The 24,294-nt window shown below is 46.6% G+C and overlaps 1 protein-coding gene across 1 annotated transcript in view; it reads right to left on the bottom strand.

Annotated features, from left to right (window-relative positions):
• nav3 (neuron navigator 3) overlaps nt 1–24,294 on the bottom strand; it is a 277,510-nt gene that overhangs the window by 15,842 nt on the left and 237,374 nt on the right. Inside the window, exons 16-25 of the mRNA XM_035426721.1 lie at nt 15,292–15,418; nt 13,402–13,684; nt 11,746–12,472; nt 9,106–9,579; nt 8,325–8,366; nt 5,700–5,857; nt 5,027–5,218; nt 3,756–3,808; nt 1,184–1,207; nt 498–575 (exon numbers count right to left, since the gene is read on the bottom strand). Coding sequence (XP_035282612.1) covers nt 498–575; nt 1,184–1,207; nt 3,756–3,808; nt 5,027–5,218; nt 5,700–5,857; nt 8,325–8,366; nt 9,106–9,579; nt 11,746–12,472; nt 13,402–13,684; nt 15,292–15,418 — 2,158 coding nt within the window. The remainder of the gene's footprint in view (nt 1–497; nt 576–1,183; nt 1,208–3,755; nt 3,809–5,026; nt 5,219–5,699; nt 5,858–8,324; nt 8,367–9,105; nt 9,580–11,745; nt 12,473–13,401; nt 13,685–15,291; nt 15,419–24,294) is intronic.

Raw genomic sequence — 24,294 nt, 5'->3', positions numbered from 1 at the left:
CAGAAAGCCCTCCGCAGACAAGGCTATCTGCGCGGGGTTGATTAGCTGGTGCTGTTATTAATGCAGCAGCGAATCAGGCTGGATTAGGCCCATCTGCATTCATGTGCTGCTCTGGAAATGACTGCCATGGTAAACACAAGCCTTCTTTCTCTCGCTGCCTTCAACCTCTTAAGTCCTTTAAAGTTCTTATTTAAAATGCCTCATAAGACACGCACACACACACACACACACGCGCACACACACACACACACACCCACACACACACTAGATGAATACTTATTAACTACATAACGATAAATCACACAACCTCCTGACCACACGCTTATGGAAAGATGCCACTTTTCTAAACTGAGTGCACCAAAAAGATCCATAAGCATAGGATCTTTGGATCTGTAGTTCATGGATCCAAAGATCCATGAACTACAGAGCAGCTATCGATTCTATGCGCAACCCTTTCGCTGCGACTGTATAGCATTTTGTTTTTTATAGCGTCTTACATTGGCAGCCAGCTGAGACGTCAACGTGGCGACCTTCTCCTGGGAGGCGTCCAGTTCCCGCCGCAGTTTTCTGATTTGCTGTTGGGACAAAGCAGAGGGGGATGTAAACCTGCAAGCGCCTACCGCAGCCAGCAATGCAGAATTCTACCATTATTATCAAATTTTCAATCAATCAATCAACATTTATTTAATTCTCGGAAAAGACAAATTTGATTTAGCCAAAGCTCTCCCTAATATACTAGTTTCCCTGCCACAATGACTGTGCATTCTGATAATACCACATGTAGTACATCAAACTGTAAAGTGTAAAAACTAATGTTTAAAAATTCTGGGAAAATCCAATTCGGAGTACTTGGGAACTGACCACAGCAAAAGGTTTCAGGGTTGTTTTGTTGCTGTATGATGACTATTTAAAATGTATTCGTTCTAAGCTTGATCAATGAAAGGACTGTTTTATCAATAAGGGTCCTTCTTCTATAACAGGATCCAACTTAACGATCTTAAAAAGCAAACACTTCGTAATTTTATAGATTTGTAAGTTCATGAGCCTAGCCCTTCATTCTGTTGGCTTGACCTTTGGCAAATCCTTAAGTTATTACTGCTCATGCTTTAAAAGTTATTATGTAAAATTATGTATAATTACTATGAAATACAAAAAAATGTATTCATACAGTGGAGTTCGATACCTCTGAATGGGCCTTCTCTTCAGCCTGAGTGAAAAATAAAATAATCATTAAGCAATATATCGTAGATGGCAGAAATAGACATAGACCATAATGCAAAAGGTATTCAAATGTATGTCTATGTTAGGTAAAGTGTACCCACTGGACCAAACAGAGAGCCTTTAGGGAGCACGTGTAAGCTCGCAACACACTTCCTGATGTATTTAGAGGGTTATGCTGAGTAAATGATCCAGTTATTGATCTGGGCTGGGTGTAAACCAAGGGGAAGTACATGTAAGTCGATAAGACCAAACGCAAAGTGGAGACCTTGTCTCGCTTCTGAATTCATTACGCTGTGGACATCCCTTCAGCCGCAGTCTGGCCACAGCTCGGCGAAAAAACTGTGTAATACAGCAAGTGGGGGGAGGGGCTTTTCACACCAAATGTCACATGTGGAAATCTCTCAAATGGAGACAGAGAGAGGGAGAGAGAGAATGAGAAGGAGAGAGAGGGAGGGAGAGGGAGAGAGAGAGAGACAGAGAGAGAGAGAGCACAAGAGAGAGAGAGGGAGAGAGTGAGGGGGAGAGAGAGTGAGGGAGAGAGAGAGAGAGCACAAGAGAGAGAGAGGGAGAGAGTGAGGGGGAGAGAGAGGGAGAGAGAGGAGGGGGGGCTGGGTGCTATGTTAGCTCTGAATCCCCTACTGTCTTTGCTTAAGAGACTAGCCTTCCAATATGAGGGCAAACTAATTTCCTGTTCCGCTGTTGTTTATTTAACCGACGTGCCTGACTGAGGTAAATATCGCTAATTAACAGCCGTTTAGATTACAGCAGAAAGACAGAAAAACAAAAAACACCCCCTGATTAATAATAAAGAAAATACAATTTTATAATAAGAAGTTATTATGAAGAATGTAAATAAAAAAATATCTGGTTCTTTCACATATTTATTTATTGCCCCAGAATTAGCTGATAGCTAAATTTCATCTGTAGTCCCTTGGCAGGTGAAAAGCAGGAAAATGTTCATAATGTAGAACGTACTGAAGACAAACTGTTTTTAAAACATCCTCACAGCAGATGTGTAGACAATATCTGAAAGCCCTGATTTTTTTTATTTATTTAAAGATTAGCCAAGTTTTATTGTCTAAATGATGTAAAACAAACACATTTAAAATTTGTTTCTTGAATACAAATGTCCTTAAAATATTAATTTGGGAGAAACACAGATCTTAAAACACATTTACTTCAGGCCAACGAGAGTAAATTAAATGAAAGGCTTCGGTGGGTTTATTTGAAAAGCAGAAGAACGAACGCATAATTGATTCACCTGGCAAAGCTAGGCTGACATATCCTTACAGGAAGCTTCATGATAGCAGGGTTTATTTACTGCAGAAAGCTAGCACACATTTGCCTGCCTAAAATTTGCATGCAGCAGTTCAGCTGCATACTAATAATCCACAATTGCATAATTTGAAGACTAACTACCGCAGTGAGAAAAACAGGATTGAGGCAGAAACATTTCAACTGAACAACTGAAAAAAGAATTATGTGGATACATTATTTTAAGGGTCTAATTATACTTTCAGCATACTTTTTAGAACTGCATATAGAATTTAAGATATTAATAGAGATATGATAACTTAAAAACTGACCAAAACTGTATAAAAGGTATTTTTACTTATCTTCAGAAGATAATTCAAATGGTAGATCATCATATATGAGAAGTTATTAACAGTGTATTTACCTTTATGGCCTTTAGCTAATTCAGAGCAAATTACATAGCTTACATTATACTTGTAATCCATTTATACAGCTGGATAGCTACTGAAGCTTTGTTCTAGCTCAAGTATTATCAATGCTTTCAGGCAACACGTAAAATATAATAAGCTTTCACTCATCAAATACAAGATTTTTGCCTCATTTATATATAGCATTAGAGTAAAGGATATCACACACTAAATTCAGTGATCTTGAAACAGCAATTACTGCAATGCTGACATATAGCTCAACATTAGTTTCTTCATAAAACTCCAATAAGACACCCTCAAGATGCTGCTTTATTCTGCCAAATTAAACTAATAGGAATAAAATATAAACCAGAGAGCATACATTAATCTACATAAAGATTATAAAGTTTAAGAATATATATTGCAGATTTAGCCATTGGCCTATATCTGTAAAGAACACCAGCATAGTTGAGCTTGCCCTGACATTATTTTATGATTATGTAATCAAATGAAACAGAATTAATGAATTTCTTTATGTTTATTGCATTACCAGGAGGGCAGAAAGAGAAATGACATGCTTTCAGTTGGACCTTTATCCTTATTTGTTGCCTGCTCACTGCTGGTTTACTAACTACTTTAAAACGTCAGTTTGAGTTAAGGTTAATTAGGGCGGCAAAGTAAAACATAATGAGTAATAAGTGCAAAACGGAGATCATCATTTGAAAGAATGTCATTTTTACGATTCTCCAAATCATAAATACTTCCAGTTATTATTTTATATATCCTCTCCCTGGTGTTAAATTGATCTGTGGCGAGGGGCGGGGGGGTGGGGCCAGGGGGGGGGGAGAGGGAAATGACGATGTCATAACTCACCGCGGAGTAGAGAGAAGAAGTACTGGAGACCAATGACAGTGATGACCCGTGGACTACGGAAAGAGAGAACATACAGTTAATAAGCCCTAGTACAGAAGTCCATAATACACAAGGCACGCAAGCCAGACTTACTTTAGTACATACAATTCCCCCAAATTATTATTTTTTTAAATAATAGAAATATAATCTACAGTAAAACCAGCGGTAACTCAAGCGAAGACAATCAATCTTCAGGAGATACGTTTTCAGTCAGCATTATTAACAGTTGAGATCTCCGAGACTCTTTCTTCATTCAAAACGCATCTCATACCCATTAATTTTCATGAGAGGTGATTCTCTGCAGCACTGGTGTGCCATTAACAGGTTAAGAGACACATTGGTAATGAATGCTTCACTTCAAAGCCATCTTGGACAGCTGGGTCATTTTCATTTTCCAGTCCTTTCAAGTCCCCCTCAGTGTAAATTTTATTTTTAATGGCCGTTCACGGGTGATACGCTCCTGACGATCTGGTTTCTCAAACCACCGATTTTAATTCATTTCCAGCCACCCAACTTGAGTTCAGTGCAATTCACCTCAGCCCATTAGTTCCCTGGGGCAATTAAAGTGACCCCAACTCCGCCCACTGGGTAGGCGGAGATGTCACAGAGCAAGGGGGTCAGGGTAACTGCTAATTCACATCCCTCAAATCTCACTACGGTAATCAATTGAATGTTAAATCTAGTTTTATTCATGAATATCAACTCTATGGCTTTGGCAATATTGTTTTGTAACTTTAATGCCAATAAAATTATTTGAATTGAATTAAACTGAACTGAACCAAACTGAATTGAATTTAACTGAATTGAATTTAACTGAACTGAATTGAATTGAACTGAACTAAACTGAACTGATACGGAAGACGGGCGCAGATGCAGCATTGGTGGTGGCGGTTGGCAGTTGGTGGTTAGCAGTGGTGGTGGCAGTGAGTGGTTGGCGGTTGGCAGTTGGTGGTTAGCAGTGGTGGTGGCAGTGAGTGGTTGGCGGTTGGCAGTTGGTGGTTAGCAGTGGTGGTGGCAGTGAGTGGTTGGCGGTTGGCAGTTGGTGGTTAGCAGTGGTGGTGGCAGTGAGTGGTTGGCGGTTGGCAGTTGGTGGTTAGCAGTGGTGGTGGCAGTGAGTGGTTGGCGGTTGGCAGTTGGCAGTGGTGGTTGGCGGCTGGCGGTTGGTGGTCGGCTGGCGGTTGGCAGTTGGCTGTTGGCAGTTAGTGGTCGGCTGGCGGTCGGGGGGCTCGTACCTTCCTCCATGCTGTCCCGCAGGGAGCCGGAGCGGCTCATGCCCCGGGGCCGGTCCTCCAGCGAGGTGGCGCTGCCGCCCAGCCCGCGGGCCTCCCCGTACAGGTCCAGCGCCGAGTCCTGCGCCGGGATGCTGTTGGACCGGCTCATGCTGGCCCCGGGACGGCCGAACTGGGGCATGCTGGTGGGGCTCACTGTGGGACCCCCCAAAAAGGAAGAGGGACACTGGATCACCGACAGCGAGCACCGTCCTGCTCATCTTTACACACAAGGGCAGTGGTACAGGTACCTCACCTACATTCTGCCTCCCTAGCATTACATTACATTTACATTACATTCATTTGGCAGACGCTTTTATCTAGCCTAGTGACAAAGGGCAAAGTCCACTTTCACAGTCCTACACAATTGTGATTTGTCTAAGACTTTGAAAGTGGACGTAGCTCTTTGTCTGTAGGCCAGGGAGGCAGAATAACAGGACATCTGGAATCAGCCCCACAGTTGATGTTAGTCAGACACTCTTAGGAGAGTTTTCAGTGGAAAACCACCCCTGCATTAGAGTTCCACTGGACCAGATGGGAGCACAGGGACTCAGGGAATGAGCGCTTTGTTACTTAGTGAATCTGCAGTGTGTCAGCGGTTTCAGTATCATTGCAGTGCTGTAAACTGAGCGCTCACCCAGGTTGGAGTAGTGGTATTTTCCATTAGCGGTGCAGGACGTCCCAGGTGGAGACAGGGGGGACTGGCTCCCGGTGTCCTGCAGGCCCCCTGTGGAGTGGGAGCGCATCCACTCCTTCCCCTCCTCGTCGGACATCTGCCGGGACGAGGGGGGGTACCTGGTTGGGGAGATGAGGTGGGGTGGGAGTCTCGATTAAACAGTCAATCACATGCAAATTCATTACAAAATAATGGTCCCGTAAAAATTATTTGAAAACCGGATATTCCGGTCTAAAACCGAACAACTGCCAACCATAGTAGGCAGCCTATCAGCAGACAACTGCTGAATATTTAACACAGGACAAACAAATCCCCTCAGTCTCCTGTTCAGAAATGGGAAGTCAAAATTATAATTTTTCTAAACTGGGCAAATGACAAAACCAGTGTTTTTGCAATTTAGGACCAATTCACAATTTAATTAAATCAAATCTCTGTTTAGTGGCACTAAGATAGCACAGGAGCTCAGTTGTGTGTGAGAAGTGACATTTTTTTTCTGATCTGACAACACTGATTAATATGCATAGCAACAACCGACAGGAGAAAACAATCCAAATACAATCATTTTTTTAGGCTAAACTAATAAATCATATTGACCTGATATTAACAGTGGTTTTCTTTTTTCTGTTCCTTTTCACAAGTTAACATTTGTCACTGTCTTTACTGACACACTCCATTACCTGTCCTGCTCCAGTAATGTTAGTAGTCTACTCGACTAAAAAATGTAAATGCAAATGTTTATTTATTTAAGACTTTTTTTGTTTGTTCGTAAGTTAGTACGTCATCATATAATGCTTAATCAAATAATTTCTGATACAAAATAATTAATAAGATGTTAACACATCTGTAATACATATGTTATTACAGAGGTCTAGGGTATTTTTTTATCACAGGTAAACTTTGCCACATCCATGCAAGTATAAATTTAGTTTGGACCAGTAGATTCCTTACCAGTTTGCCTGACTGGGTAAGTGTGAAAAACTTCATGAACTCTGCTCATTGCTTAATGAACATTTTAAAAGTTTAAGAAGTGATTGCATTGGCCATTTACTACAGTGACAGTTTATTGTTTTGTCTGTTAGAGCTCCGCAGTCTTCAGTTGCCTATTATTTAAATGTGCTTTAGAGGAACTGCCTGCCGGAGGACATTTTGAGACATCTCAAAATAACAGAACATCTCCACTCTTCATGCCTTGCGTTACTTCTCTGGCGCACAATCGCATTTTCATTTAGCATGGCCCGCTGACAATGCGGAGATTCAGGCGTACTGCAAATCCTGCAAGTCACCTTATTATGCGAGTGACACGGGCAATCTGGATATATTTTTTTCCACTGTAATTTTAGAGGCAATTTGCTGTGGCAAAGCTCACTTGTTCAAAAAGAAAATACAGCAAGCGCAGCGATTCAGATTCATTGTTGAGGAATCTGTCTGCTAAATGGGTTTTCCTCAGGGAAAGGGCTTTGCTACCTCTAACAAAGACCTTGCACTACCCTTACATTGTTCTTTTTTTTCCTGCAGAAATCCTATTGTCTCGGATAGCTCAATATCAGCAGCACAATAATTTATGACAGAGAAGCAAAATGATTCATTTTTAAAACTCTCCTCCGCCCTATCGAATGCTACGACTGATGCTACGGAATATTCCGTCTCCAAACCTACGCGTAGCCTTCTTGTGGAGGCTGACCATCTGCCACACAGGCATCATTACATTACATCACATTTACTCAGGAGACGCTTTTATCCAAAGCGACGTACATACAGCGCAGCTCTATTTTCGCGCCGAACCGGGACAGAAAAGCAATATTGCTTTTTTCCATTGCGGCCGCACCGCCGCCATTATCAGAGTCAGCCGGCTGAAGAGAGCGGCGGACTCCGATCTGAAGCCTCAGTTTGACCCGGCCTGGGGCCGGAGGCTGGGACAGACGTGCAGCCATTAGAGAGGAGAGGAGCTACGCAGACGTGACCGGGGTGAGTAAGTAACCCTCGCGCCCCGGGACAGGCACGGCGGAGAGAGAGAGAGAGACGAAATATTCGCCCCGGGCCACTTAATCACCCTTATCTACCGGGCACCTGTTGGAGGCCCAGAGATGTGTGTCCGCAGGGCCATTTTTTTTTTCCTCTTCAGAGAAAAGGCCAAAGCACATCTGCTTCGGCTGATCGATGAGCATTTCATTACAGAAACGCAGGCCTGCCTTCACTGAGCTTTTAATATGGAAGAGAGAGAAATGGGATTTCGGGCCCAAAGCATGAACAGACTGTTAATAAAATCAGCTTTTAAAACAAATCACACTGCACTACTGCGGGTGAATTTCTGCATCTACGACACAACTTAAATGACAGGTGAGTGTTAAATCGTAAGCTCGTTCTGGAGAAATTCGATTTAAGCAACTAACAGCTCACCCGTGAATGATAATTTATTCATAAGGAGAATTCAAGCAAATATACAAGTGACAGGAAATGCCAACACCAGAACACAACAAGAAGTGTAGGACACAGAACAGGAAGTGTAGGACACACAACAAGAAGTGTAGGACACAGAACAGGAAGTGTAGGACACAGAACAGGAAGTGTAGGACACAGTAAAGGTACCTCAGTCCCTTCTTCGGGAGTGTGTTCCTGTCCAATGGCATTCTGTTAAAATAGAGAGAAGAAGCAGCAGTAATTACACCTCTAAATCCTTTCAACACAATGCTTAGCTTACAACTGACTCTGACATCTCAACGGGCTAAAGCAGATTCTAATTCATGCACTAAGGTCCATGTCACATGACGGTGGCAGTGATAAGGAGAGGTCTCAGAGCCATGGTCTGCTTCCATATTAACCTGCATAAATTAGCCTTTATCACAGCCACTGTGGATCAACGAAAACATCTAGCTGGAGAAAACAGTGACTTCGGCATCACGTGACAACTTTCTCCCTCAGCAGCACACTCGTCAGCATGGCCTAAATCTGTCTCACACAACAATATAAGAGTGTGTGATTCAGTGCATACCATTCCACGGTTAAAGTTACCTCTAAAAAAATCTGCTTATAGTGAACCCACACAATGCAACTGGATTATTCAGTCAAATATACTCAAAATGGAAAACAATAACCTCATTATAGAAATAATTCCATAAGCATGGGTACCAGCCCAGCCTCCTGAGATGATAAAAATAGAATTCAGCCTCTTTTACAAGCTATAATGCAACTGACACAGCAACAGCTGGATCCACAGTGGACAAACCATCAAAAACAACATGAACCTGAAGTCTCCGCCCAATCAAGAATAGCATTACTTTAGAATATACCCTTGAGAAGGTGTGTACAGGTATGGATATGCAGGTACAGGCATGGATCTGCAGGTACAGGTATGACTGGTGTGACCCACCCCTCAGAGAGCGTGGACTTGACGCTGCCGGTCCGTGTGACCTTCGACCCGGACGCCAGGCCGGTGAGGGAGCCGTGGTAGCCGGCTGCCAGGTCGATGGACTCGGAGCTGGTGTGCAGGCTGGTCATGCTCTGGCAGCTCAGCGTGTCCTTGCTGCCCGCCGACGACACGCTCATGCTGACCGCCCAGGGCCGGCCCCCCGAGGCGTGCGACAGGCCGGAGGCCGAGCTGGAGCCCGGCGATTGGCCCAGGCCCGGGGGGGCGTCGCCCGCCCCCAGCTCGGGGGCCCGGCCGTAGAGGGGGCTGGTGCCCCCGCCCTGCCCGCTGCCCAGGCTCCCCGTGCCCGAGGAGGGGGAGTCCAGGCTGGACTGGCGTGCCAGCGTGCCGTGGGGGCTGCTCAGCGCCGACGGGCACTTGCCCGAGTCGGGGGTGCCAGGAGAGCTGGCCTTGCTGCTGGCTTTGGTGCCAAATAGCCTGCACACACACAGACATGCTGTCAGTTATATACACACACACAGACATGCTGTCAGTTATATGCACACACAGACACACACACAGACATGGTATCAGGGATACACACACACACACACACACGGTATCAGGGATATAAACACAGACACACACACAGACAAGGTATTAGTGATATACACACACACACACACACACAGACATGCTGTCAGTTATACACACACAGACACACACACAGACATGGTATCAGTGATATACACACACACACACAGACATGGTATCAGTGATACACACACACACACACACAGACATGGTATCAGTGATACACACACACAGACATGGTATCAGGGATATACACACACACACAGACATGCTGTCAGTTATATGTACACACTCCTTCACTAATGGTAATTGGACTACATTTATATAATGCTTTTTTCAAGCAGCTATGGCTACACAAAGTGCTTTATAATCAATGCCTGTCATTCACCCATTCACACACGTGCACACACACACACACACACACAGCGGTGAAAGGCAGCCATGCAAGGCGCCGTCCAGCTTGTCGGGAGCAGTTAGGGGTTGGGTGTCTTACTCAAGGACACTTTGACACTTTTTACCAGGTGACCGCTCTACTTTCTGAGCTAATGTCACCCCCGGGCATACAGCACCTGCCATCGTCTGTAAGCGGCTTGACACATGCAGACCCAAGGCATGCCTGTTAATCAAAGCCAATCCTCACAATCAATCGTATGGAGATGCAAAGCACGGTGGCTAATAAGGATAGCATTTGCACAGTAAGATAATGGATGTGGAGACACCTTTTGAATCTTGTTCACTGTTATTAAATATATGGTTCATGCTGGAACCCGATGACAATGTGTATAACTGGCTCTACTCCCCTTCATTGTGAGCTCAGAGGTGAATGATGTTAGATATACAGCATTTATTACGTTTCCAGAAGATTCCCCACCCATTGGTACAATTTAAAAAGATGAATTTCATGCATTTGCAGGGAAAGTAAAAGCTGAACAATTGCTTCCCCCGACAGCAAGGCAATTCATCCTTAACTTTGTCTTTGAGTAATGCACGTATGCAGTTGCTACTTCACTTTTTAATTCCACCCCACAGCACTAGCATTTATGTAACTGTTGTTACAATGAAAACCATACCTAGCTCTGGTCATATTTAGTAAGAAAGAAGCACTGAATATTTTGCTACGTCTGGATCAAGGACAAAGCAGCCGCTGCAGTTTGGACATTAAGTGCCCTGCAGACCCTGCTGTACCTGTGACACAGTGAGAGTCGAGTCCATTGTAGCAGAAGCATATGAGGACTTACTGAGCGATTCTCTGATGTGTATTCACAGAGCGGAAATAACAGCATGACAGCGCCAGCACTGGTAATGCACGACCTCTCCCACTCCTGAACTCAATAAGTCAGGTAGAAGCACAGGGAATATCTTTCGCCTTGTCTGCTTCAGTCAAGTGCAGCCAATCAGGTGTCTTGTCCTGAATGGAAAACCGTTATCTTCTAAATCTTCCTCAACGGCAAGTTTTCCCTGCCGTTTAAAATGCGGTAAAAAAAGCAGCACAAGATGGCGCTCTGATCTTTGTTCTACCGATACGTCTCTGTTGAATTAAATCTCGCAGAAATTTATTAATTTATTTTTTGTACAGGAAGATGTACAGGAGAGTGACATGCTAATGTTCACGTTCAGACGCTTGACATTGTCAAACGGAAGAGATTTCATTATGTTCGTTTTTAACAAAGCCATCGAAGCCGATATGAACGGCCCTTCTGCCGTCCGCTGAGGCGGTAAGTGAGGAAGATTGGTACAGACAGGCGAGCGATTACACCCCATCACCCTGCTGAGAGCTCTCAAGCAGACGGGACCAGCCATTATTCAAATCTGCCACGCCTGAACAAGGATGTGTTTATGCTATATGTGCAGATGACATCACCCGCACTACACACAGAGCAGCAACACAAAGACAAAAAACAGAAGAAATAACGGAGGAAAGCTTTTTTTTCTATCGCTACCTCAAACTGCACAGTCTGACCGTTTTTGAAAAGTGAAAATGACGAACGAAGTTAAAATAACGTTTTAGAAATCAGACGGGCTGCGCTACGTTCACGCTATCGTGCTAAAGAGGCCGCGCGTGCGTCTCACCTGCGGAAGGTGGGCGAGGCGATGTCGGGGTACTTGGACCCGGGCTGCCGAAGCCCTGATTGGCCGGACGAGGTGGGGCTGGCTTTGGGCGAGCTGGAGAGACACGCCCCTTCCGGGTCGGCCGCGCCCGCCTTCTCCTTGTCGGCCTGGCAGACGGCGACGGGGCTGGAGCGGCCCGACCCCACCTTCCCGCCGTCCCGCCGCTTGGCGTTGGCTCCGCCCCCCGCGCTGCCCGCCGACTTGCCGCTGACGTTGGAGTCCACGCTGCTGGAGCTGGAGCGGTGGCCCCCGCCGCCGCCGCCGCCGCCACCACCACTGCCCCCCCGGCACAGGGCCCCGCCCGGGGAGGACTTGGCCGGCCGCGGGAGGGACCGGTACTGCGGGGGGGCCCTGGAGGCCCCGCCCCCCAGCAGCGCCCCGTCGTCCTGCGGCTGTGAGCCGTCCAGGTCCAGGCTGGTCTTGCGGCCCCCCCCGCCGCCGCCCCCGCCCCCCGCTGGCCCCCCCTTTCCCCCCGCGGGGGCCTTGGTGATGAGGGCCCCCACGGGGCCCCCCACCTTCTTGAAGCCGAAGGAGGCGATGGCGGCCGCGGGGCGCCCGATGCCGGACGGCGGCTTCTTCCCCTCGTCGCCGCTGCTCCGCCCGGCGTCCGACGGCGAGCGCTGGATCCCCGAGCTCTTGGGCGGGGCCCCCCGGTCTTTCTCCGACACCTTCGAGTCGTCCGCCTTGCCTGTCAGAGCAGAGAGCACCCTTAAACGGCTGGCCGCCATTTTGCGGAAGGTCGCTGGATCCTTTAACCCAAAGCTCTCAAACTCCAGCGCTGGAGGGCGGAGTCTCTGCTGGATTTTCAGATTTCCTTCCAATCAGCAGCCTTGACTTAGGCCTTAGAAACAAAGTGCAAGAGCACACCAATCACCAGCAGACTCCATAGCCCTCCAGGCTCTGAGTCTGAGCTCCCTGCTTTAACCCCTGACGAGCAGAGGGGAGCCCCACGTATTCGGGAATCGCTCGACCCCCCCGCCCCCCCCGCCCCCCCCGTCTCCGGCAGCAGGGGGTTCACTGCAGGTGTGCCAAAAATACCCGCGCCGAAGCGGATCTCCTCTTTCAGCGGGTTCAGCACCCTGAGCAGCCCGCTGCAATCCCAGCTGAACGCCGCGCGGTCGCTAGGCGCCGCCGCGCCGCTAGCCAGCAGAGATAAGCCTGAGCACCGGCCGCGGCGGGTAATTTAAGACCGGACCGGCGCACCGTAAAAACACAGCCCCGCCCGTAGAGGGGGTCCCCTTTCTGGCACTCCTCCAGACCAAAGGGAACGAAACACATTGGACAATATTAGCGTTGCCTGAGGCATGTCCAATCTGAGCTCGAAATGAACACTGAAGCGGAGAGACTCCGAACAGCGATTTGAAAATGAGGTGGAGGGAAAGTACACGCTAAGCAAATGACGCTTTCAAGACTTATGTGAGTCTTGTTCATTTTATCTTTCATGGATTTAACCCTGTACTGGATTTTACACTTACCTGAATCTAACCCTTACCTGGATTTAACCCTTTCCTAAATTTAACCCTTTCCTAAATTTAACCCTTTCCAGAAAGCGTAGATGTGTACCTGAATTTAACCCTTACCTGGACATAACATGTTAGAGAAAGCGTAGTGGCGTACCTGGATTTTTGAGGGCTCCGACGGCACCTTTGGTCCTGGGGGGTGTGATGCCAACCTGGGCCGTCATGCCCCTCCTCCAGGAGCCCGTGTGGGACAGGGGCATGCCCGCCCTCTGCCCGGTCCTGTCGGGGTCCTCGTACTGTCCCGTTGAGGAGGACGAGGACGAGGAAGGTTTCCACATGGCGCCGTCCGGACCGTCGTCGGACTTCTTCAGGTCCTCCGCTCCGTCCCAGCTGCTGATGTCATGGTCCGGAGAGCCGCGCGGCTCAGCGTCTGATTTAGGCTGGGAAATGGCGGGAAAGATAACGATAAACACATACACCCACATATACACACGTGTGTGTACCTGCACACACACACTCATGTACAAACACACAAATACATACAGCGCAGTCCAAATGTTTTTGGACAGTGGCACAATTTTTCTCACTAGCCACACTAACATACAGCCCATACATACAGAGAAAAGATGTGCACATACAAATTTAAACACACACACACAAACACCCACACAAATTCACCCGTGTGCACACTGCATACTGGTCCCTCACGAATATGCTGATATGATCCGGTTCAGAAATTCATATTTTGAACTGCTACACCTTGGCAGTCACTAGTCAGGTCATTTAAATTCCAGAGTGAGCATATATGAGACTATATGTACTGAAGACTACCCTGTATCCAGCTACCTAGCAGGGCGATCATAATGAAGATCATCTTCTGTTGGCCACGCTGCCACCTCCAGTCCCACCACCTGCTTTTCGCGGATGGATGAGCGTGCCTAACCCCCACCCCACCCCCACGCTTAGCGCCCAAGCCTTCATCGTTTTATTCACGCATCCTGGCCTGCGCTGGCCAGACAATGCTAAAGGAACGAGTGGACTTCAGAAGGACAGCCCCGAGGGCAGCGTAAAGCAGGTACATCTGCTAATGTGCGGTGAGCTTTCTGGCGCAAAATGGCTGCCGTGCATCACCCAGGTGGGTGCTACACATTGGCGGTGGGTGAGGTGAGTTCTTTGAGCATTCGGAAAAGTGCTACATAAACGCAAGGATATTATTATTATTATATTAGTATATTAAAACACCGTGTCACAGTGCTAATTACGCGGTTGTGTGTGTTTTTTTACGTGTGTGTTTTTTAAAACGCGCTGCGTTACGCACCGCTGTGTCGCTGTGCAGACAGCCCCCCCGCCGGTGCTATTTTTAACGCGCTCTCCGCGCACACACACCGTATCCGTGGAGCGTTTCTAAAAGCGCCACGGCGTGGCTCCTTCGCCGTCGAAAGATCCTCCGTTTTTCCGCATTTGAAACAGAAGGAGCGAGAGCCAGATTTCAGTCCCTCTTTGCGAGTCTTTAAAAAGTGCGCAGACGCTCAGTTAAGACTCCAGATGGAGGTAAAGAGTTTCTCACCCCTCTCCCTCCCTCCCTCCCTCTCTCTCTCTTTCACACGCTGGAGAATTTAAATTACCGGCTGCTGAAATTTCGAGGCTTGATTATCGGCAGAAATGGAGGAGTTCTGATGAAGTCTGACTCATACCAGGAGCCCCCAGCTCCGCAATTCCAAGAGACTCTCAAAAATGACTGAACAATATTTCTTTCTGCAGTTCATTAGACAGCAGAACTGATTAAATGAGCAGATAACTTTTCCTAATGCAGCCATTAATTACATTTCATTTAACAAAAAATCACCATTTAAAAACTTTTAGTTGACACTTCAGCCGAAAATCGCTGTTACTACAGGACAGGAATACTGGCTCCAGGAATACCGGAATATTTAACTAAACAAGAGACTGCATGCAGACACGTGCACATACACGCATGCACACACACACACACGCACGTGCACACACACACACAGACACGCACGCACACAGACACACACACACATACCTGGGAGTGCTTGCCCTTGCGAGGCGGAGCCGAGGTGGAGGAGTAGTAGGGTGTGTTGAGGTCGTCTGTGCTGATGTTGTCCAGAGTGTCGCTGAGCCCACTGCTCACGGAGCTGCTGTCATCCCAGCTGCAAGAGACAACAACTTCATCTCCACCAGCTCACACTTCAGCGAAATATCTACGAGAAACTAACTAGACAGAGCAAGAGACAGAGAGAGTGAGGACAAGAGACAGAGAGGGGGAGGAAGAGAGACAGAGAGAGGGAGAGGGAGACAGAGCGAGAGACAGAGAGACAGACCGACGAAGAGGGAGAGGGAAAGTTCAGTGTCTCGGTACGTGTCCTCTCCCTTAACGAACATCGAGAGAGGGAGGGAGGGAGCGAGACGGGCGGGGGGAGAGAGAGAGGGAGAGAGAGAAAAGAGCAGACAAAAAGAGAAACACGAAGGTAGAGGAAGGAAAGAGGGATCGAGAAAAGGAGAGTGCGAGAGAGAGAGGCTTTTCCAAAAGCACAAAGAATCACCCAGACAGCCCTCCCATAATAAACCCCACCCCACCCCCATGCCCCCGCCCTGGCATCACCCTGCCCTGCCCCCCCCAACCCCACCCCACCCCCATGCCCTCACCCTGGCATCACCCTGCCCCCCCCAACCCCACCCCACCCCCATGCCCTCACCCTGGCATCACCCTGCCCCCCCCAACCCCACCCCCACCGCCATGCCCTCGCCCTGGCATCACCCTGCCCCCCCCAGCCCCACCCCAACTCCACCCCCACCGCCATGCCCTGGCCCTGGCATCACCCCGGTCTGGACGACCGTCCGGTGAAGCCTGAGGCACCGTGCCGAGAAGCCGCGTTTCGCCAACCCGAACTACACGGCATCTGCTCAAAATGGACAGCGTTCACCTTTTAACTGAGCGGGAAAAACCGCCACTGCTGGAGCTCCCGCGCGGGATCGTCTACGCGCCTAAAATAGGGACTTCTTCACCGGACACGCAGTGGATTCTGAGAAACCCAGCCTGCCGCACATATTTATTATTTATGCTCAAAATGACATTTCTGTTAGTCAGGCTCAAGCAGACTCCAGAGGCTGCTTCTCCTCGGCACAGGGAACAGGCTGAATTATGCTGACTTCTCACCACTTCATAAACGCTAGTGAGTTCTTTTTTTTTAAAAAGCCTCTTCCTTGCATTTGAGCCTGAAGTACCCTTGCCCTGTTGGGTTTGTCGTCCTTTCAATGGACGCCTGGAACCCCAACACGAAGGGACAGTTAAGGGGAACTTAATTATTTAGCCCCTCTCCCCCCCCATTTCTGTTTAATTAACGAAGCCAAAGAGGGCCTCACACTCCAGCTCTGCAAGCCACTCTTCAACTGTTTCCAATCAGTCCATGCAAATGCATCTACCGTCTAATGACAGTGGCAGCCAAGTGCACAGACTGGCATAAACATGTTTATGTGCACTTCCTGTTTCCAAGGTGACATGCAAATATGCACGCACACGCATACAAACACACACACATGCACACAATTGAGAGCAAGAGAAAGACAGACAAACGCACGCACACACGCGCACACACACACACACACACACACACACACTAGAGAAAGACAGACATAAAGAGATAGTCTCTGCTTTTTGTCTCTGTGTTTTCACTCTCAATTAACATCAAGTAAGCTTTTGATCACCTCCACCGCATCGCGTTTCTCTGAGCAGTGATTGGCTGGTCTGTGTGACCCTGCGCAGCTCAGATTCAGAGACCACACCAGCAGTGTGGATAATGGAAAAATAAGCACAAAAGCCAGTGAATTATCCCCCCGCACACACGCGCGCATGTGCCATAAAGCAGGATAAACGCAAACCACAGAGACAAAGCACAAAACCACAGAGACAAGGCACAAAACCACAGAGACAAAGCACAAAACCACAGAGACAAGGCACAAAACCACAGAGACAAGGCACAAAACCACAGAGACAGAGCACAAACCCACAGAGACAAGGCACAAAACCACAGAGACAAAGTACAAAACCACAGAGACAAGGCACAAAACCACAGAGACAAAGCACAAAACCACAGAGACAAGGCACAAAACCACAGAGACAAGGCACAAAACCACAGAGACAGAGCACAAACCCACAGAGATAGAGCACAAAACCACAAAGACAAAAGTACATCCTCAAAAGGCAAGCGAGCAGAAAAAAAATACTATACAATTATCCAGCCATATATTTATTAAAAGGCCAATCACGTATAAGAGACGGCAGTGGACTGTGCACTTCCACAAGCAATGATAAAGATTCAATGGTGCACATTTTTACTGTTCAATAGCAGGACCAATCGGTATTGACTGAAGGTTCCCACTGTGTGTGCTGTCTGTGTGATATGCTTGATTGCTCCAACCTTGTGTGTGACCCAACAGGAATTGCAAAGTGAAAACAACGAAGACTACAAAAAATACTTGTGCGGAGATGAGCAGCAGATCTGAGATGAAATGAAAATTTTCTTTAGCAAAAATGTTAAAACAAAATTTTTTTAAATGGATAAGAACTGTTGTTAGCCATGCATAGACATAGAATGTTCAGAATTGTAAGCACGACACAATTCTAAGTTAACTCTACAAGAGAGACACATTTCAGAGAAATACTTGTCCCTTAAGATGTCTGGTATAGTCGGTATCAGAGGTTTTTTTTTTTTTTTTTCCAAAGGCAAAGTTCTTTCAGCTGAAGTCATGGCTCATATCTGCTGAGATAATTCCGGGGCACAGACACGCTTGGCAGAAGCTGAGAGTGCAGAATCGGATTCAGATTCTCTAATGAGCTCTGCTCCCAAACCTTCCCAGAAATTCAGAAAATACATCTCACACTTGACGTTTCAGTTTCTAAAAATAGTGTCCTTCAATGTGCAATGCTCAATTTTGCCAGTTCATCTTATTTATTTATTTTTTTGAAGAGAAAAGAATAACTTAATTTTTTCCCAGGGAGGAAAAGTTTCTGAACTATTATTGCTGGAAAGAAAGTTGGCCATTTAATTCCAGTGCATAAGGCAAATAGACTTGAACACGTGATGTGGTGAAATGTATAACCATAAAGCTAAACTCCTTCCAACTGTCCACTCCACGCTGCCTTTCCATCGGAGAAGCTCCTAGCCACAGGCCAGACACACTTCTACTTCCCTTATCATGGAAAAGATCACATGATTTCTTACTGAATCGATTGCTACGGTTCGTAGGATTTCTGAGGGTCCTAAGAACTATGCTGGTCCTCCTATGAGGAGACTCCACCAGTGAGGAGATAGCCTCATTCATAAGATAGAGCCTGACTGGCTAGCTCACTCAAATGCGACATTATCCTGCTCAGCGTCGATGGGGACCTGGTTTGCTTAAAAAAATCAAATAAAATAAATTCTTTTTTTTTCTTTTTTTTTAAAAGCCGTGGACAGTTCCTGCTTCTGACTAAACACAACATCACGCTGGCAAACGATTCCAAACGCCGGCGACGATTCAAAGCAGGAAAATTCTCTCCAGTAAATAATGTACACATCAAAACCAGGATGGGAAACGGCTCCCAGAGGACCTTGGTGTGCAGGTTTTCCCCACTAATTGCTGCACCTCTGGCGTGATCGGCTAGTCGGTACATACAGCAAAGCTGCTTAATTTGCGCATTAGACCGCGGTAAACGGGCTGCAGGGACACACGAGCGGTCTTCGGGCTGCCATTCACGGGGCCGTCCAAAATTAGATGTAAAGAAATGCAGCTCATGTAAATGAGGCGGCTAAATGAACAGTTCGGAGCAGAAGTCGCCCATCTCCGCGTTAAAGTGAGCTGGAACCAATGGATTTCCGGGTAGAAAGAGTGCAACAACATTACTGCATATTAGCATAGCCAGATGATTAATGGTGTGGAAACATTTGGATTTTCTTTTATTTTTTTGAGGTATGACATCTAAGAAACTCAGAATGGACATGACATTCAGAATGAACAGTGTTTTTTTTTTCAACATTAATTGATATCTGCCAAGTAAGGTTGTGTATTAAAATTGTATTAGCGTTCTTCGCAGTGATAAGTGACACTTATTTGGAGGTAATTTCAGCGTGTGAGTGAATTAAAGGAAGGTCTACATGGATGGACAAGAGGAAGTAGAAGTGTGATCCACAAAACCATTTATGCTATTTGTATAACTGGGTAAATATGAAACGCATGAACTTTCAGAAGTGTGTTTTTCGCAGTACGGTCACATATTAAAGACGTATGACTCTTCTCACCGCTGGTTATCTCAACACATTCCATGCAAGCGTAATTAATTCCCGATCGCGGTCAGAAAACTGTGACCGGGAGAAAATTGGAAAAACAGAACTTCATGCATCAAAAGGGTTTATTGTTATTTTCTATATTCACCAGTCTTCTCTGAGGGGATTTTTTTGCAGCATTATTTCTGGTTAATACCTTTTAGTAAAAAACCTATTAAACCAGCCGATTTTCTCCCAATAGGAGTTCTGGGCACTGACTGCAAGGCGTGGTAATGTTAAGTAATTAAAACTTCACTGAAATGCAATTATATATTCAAAATGGCAAATCACTGAGTGTGGACCACAACTGTTATGCAGCAATTTATTCACCAGGTAAAGGATCACTTTTTAAAAATTCAGTTTCATACTAAATCACTAACTCTCAGATATACCCTGTCTCTCACGCTAACTGACAGAGATTTGAAAACAGTCTGAAGAGAAATGGATGCAGTCTGTGAGCCATTATGTAATTTAAACTATCACTAATAACTAGTATGTATGTCCATATATGGCATCCTTGAGAGTGCACAGGTGCAGCTAGCTATATCTGATAACAAAGGTTTTAGCAACAAATGCAAAATGAATGACTGTGATAATGACAGTGTTAAATCTGGCACTAAGATGAAAGCCACTAACTGTGGCAAAGAGTGTGTTCAAATCCATAAAATACAGCAAAACCCAACATACAGCGGTTGGGTGAATATACGAAACATTTTCACATTCCACAATCTGCCTCGCAATGGCAGCTCAATTAGCATGCTGCAGACACGTCCGACTAAACACTACCGCGGGATTTACTTTCAAATGCTTATTGACTTCCCCCCTTCCAAGACCTTAAATTTAATTTCAGGCTCTAATGAGATATGCAGCGCGTGACGAATAGCAGGCGCTCACGCTCGCACGCGCGGCCAGGAAACCTCCGGAAAAACCGCGCCCCGTCAGAGACGCCCTTTTCACATCGCTCCGCGGAGCGACGAGGCACAGCCAGCGGACTGGAGCCCGTGAGAGCTGAATGTTTCATATCGTGCCGTGGCTCCGCGCCGGACCGAATCACACGTGACGGGGGGGGGGGGGCTGACGGTCCCTCGAGACCCTTCAGCAAACACACAGGAGCGATCCGCGCAATCCGCCAGATCATTCCTGCAGGGCGCGAGCTGGAATATCAATACGTGTGTCACAGCCAGGGACTGAGAGACAGTGTTTAACTAAATAAAAACGGCATGCACAGATGGGTTCTGACAGCCTCAGTATTATTATTATGATTATTATTATTAAGGTAGACAGACAGACAGACATACAGATAGATCGATAGACCGATAGACCGATTGACCGATAGACAGATAGACAGATAGACAGACAAACAGATGCAAATTCCCTTACCCAAGACAAAATTACCATTTACATTTGATATCAATATATGCAGATTCACTGTTTACGTGATGCTGGTAGCACACACTTCCCAGCCAGAAACCCAAAGCAGAGTTCCAACCATGAAAGTGCCCTCCTGAAATATTTAAAATCCATCAATGCATTCGGCTCAGCACAATCTGTGCATCCGTCCCCTGCAATGTCATCTGCAAGGCTTTGAATTTAAAAAACAAAATGCCACAAACCGTTTGTTCAAAAGCCGTTTCGCGACGCTGCTGGTTTTGAGTCAGGTGTCTGTTTTCACAGGAGCACGTATTGCACCTCACCTACCCAGGAACACAGAGATCGCACCTTCCTTCCAAAAACTTTCTCCTCACTAATTAATTCCACTCGCTTTGAGAAGGCTTGCTCTCAATTCTAAATTGCCATGTTCGCACCTCCAGTTTCTGTGGACTTAGAGATCGGGCCTTTCCACCCCCCCCGACGACTCCCCACTTTCTATAGACACTAAGCATGTTTAATTCAGTATATTAATATGCTGCAAATACATTATTCAGTGCATATGTTGTAGCCCAGCAGGATTTTTCCAAGACACAGGGATCAAGATGGTATAAATCCACTAAACAGCCTCTTCCCAAATAGAATTTATTTTTTTAAAAACAATAAAGAAATGAAAATATGGGCCAGTTAACTCCATTCCACAGGCAGGGGATCCTCAGTGAAAAATATAGTTCAGACTATTTTTATTTTTTTGGGTTTCACACTAATTTGATGTAATCCTGCCTAATGCTCTAACCCTGATGCTCTCACAATGACATGCAGGATTACCAACAATCGCCCTACTGAAGGGCATTAATCAAACTTCCATCCAAAACACTCATCTAGATTAAAAATGCTAAAAACTGCCCTATACAGTCCTATAAACAGACAGCTGGAATGGCCAGTACCTTTTAGGCAGAGCAGCCAATTAACAGCCAATGAAAACCATCATCCAGCAGAACTCACCTCAAGGACCCGCCTCCATCAGCCTGTTCTTCGCAGCGAAGATCGCGGAACACAGCAACCTGCTAGACTGCGCAGTTTGGTGCAGATGCCCTGTACTAGCTAAGCACTGACTCTCCCCGCAGCCCAAAAACCCCCTGCCCCCACCCACACCGCACCCCTGCCCCGAAAACCCCCCCCAATGTGGGCTGGCACATTACTTGCCTGATCCCCAAAGCCAATCAAAGTCACCTCATAGCACTTGTGATTAACAGAGACGAATGGACCCCTCCCCCGACAAACCACCCACCCCACCGCGCGCCCCCCCCCCCCCCCCCCCCCCATGTCTCTCCCAGGACATATGGCCTCAGGGTCCTGGAGAGAGAGATGCTCATCTGACTCCACCCTGCTGACGCTGAGTAATGACTGGCAGACTCAAACTCAGAGATGAGGTCATGCATCATGTGACATCATCTCCTACGTTGTGTCACAGCCTAAGGTAAGGTAAAGCACAGGACAGTCAGCTGACAGAGAGAAACTCCATCTAATTGCTGTTGCACAAGTTTTCCAGCGCACCCCTCCACCCCCTCATTCCACCACACCCCCAGCTTCCATTTCAACTTACTCCAGAGCGACTTCACTTTTTGGATAACGGTGAAGTCCTTATTTAACCCAAACACAGTACACTGTGTGCTTAAACTCACCACACATCATTGGGGCTGTTAAATATTTAATGACACAGACACAGGACCGCCACGCCCCTGCAGTGTTAGTCCAAGTTAATGGCAGAAACACACTTCAGTGTGAGACGGAACCCGGGTCTAATGGCCTGTACAGGTTCAGGTAATTTTAGCTCAGCTGAAGGCCCCCTGCAGTTTGGTCTCCAAACAGCCCGAATAAGAGCACTTCATTTAAATGGCTCCAATACATCATAAACTTCTCCATTACCCAGCAAAAACACAGGCACCGGTTAATCAACGCTTTTCACCTCCCTGTTTAATAACCTGCCAAAAAATTCCAGTAATTTGCCTTAGCGGATAAATAACATCATTTTCAGTCTTTAACGAGAAGCCTCTGCTATTTCAGGACACAATTAAGGTGCATCATTATTTTCTCTCCAAGTACTCTTGATTAGCACCCAGAAATAGCTGAGATTTCTATCTCTCTCATTTAAAGGCAGACTTGTCAGTCCCGCAGTACAGACACAGGGCAGATTTCATAAGGTTGCAAAAAATCTGAGCGTGAAGGTGATTCAGTTCTTTAAGACACAGACAGGTCTCCGTGAGCTGTTCTGTTCAGCCTGTCCAGACAGGAACAAGCAGCACGAACAGACTGTTCTTTTCTTTTTTTTTGCCGTACAGTGGTCGAGGTTCATATCGGGTTAAGGTTATAGCTGACTCTAGAACAATCCTTTGGGGAAGTGTTGTTCTGGAGCGTGTTCCTTGCATTTTAGCACTGGTGCATAATGAACTCGGGGAGTCTTTTAATTAGTCCTGTAACTATTAGACATTAGATAATTTTCCACAGGAAGCAGAATCAATCATGGTTGAGTTAACTGTCCTCAGATCACCACATTTGCAGTGGTGCCTTCCTGTAAAGTATTCAATCCAAATCAAGCACTAGCAATTTATACTGTAGATATTCAATACTGGGCCTATGAGACGAGACGTCACCCCAGGAATTATGTATTTTCCACAAGCCGTCATAGCTTGATTATTAACGACCTCGTTAATTAGCCGGTGACCTTCAGGCCTGTCGGCCCTCGCGAACAGTAAAACCCCCGACCGTCTCCTCGGTCCCCACAGAGGGACTTCCACAGAGCAGGGCCGTCCTGACCGTAATTGAGTCATTACCATTTTATTAGTGCCGCCGTTTAAAAGAGCCCAATAAAGATGGATCACCCCCAGAGCTCCCCTCCCTTAGAATCAAGACGCGCTCAGTCAAAGACCCGGGATGCTATCGGTAGGCTGCTAAGGATGTGCGCTTCCTTCCCACAGATACATTACACTGCATTACTGTACGTTACAGGTATTTAGAAGACGCTCTTATCCAGAGTGACTTAAACAACTTTTTACATAGCATTTACATATCATCCATTTATACAGCTGGATTTATACTGAAGCAATGCAGGTTAAGTACCTTGCTCAAGGGTACAACGGCAGTGTCCTACCCGGGAATCGAACCTGTGACCTTTAGGTCACAGGCCAAGACCAGGTCCTTACCGATTAGACTACACTGCCGCCCCAAAACATAAAGACGCTCGTGTATTGAGATGGGGACAGACACGGCGGAGTGCATACGCTGCCCTTGATCTGTGCACACGCCCCCTCCCGCCCTCCAGCTCGGTCAGGGTGTGGAATGAATCACTGTCCCGC

Source organism: Anguilla anguilla, chromosome 7, assembly GCF_013347855.1.
Source record: "Anguilla anguilla isolate fAngAng1 chromosome 7, fAngAng1.pri, whole genome shotgun sequence".
In the NCBI taxonomy this organism is placed as follows: domain Eukaryota; kingdom Metazoa; phylum Chordata; class Actinopteri; order Anguilliformes; family Anguillidae; genus Anguilla; species Anguilla anguilla.
Note: the sequence above shows the minus strand (reverse complement) of the source record. Positions and strands in the feature narration are given on the sequence as shown.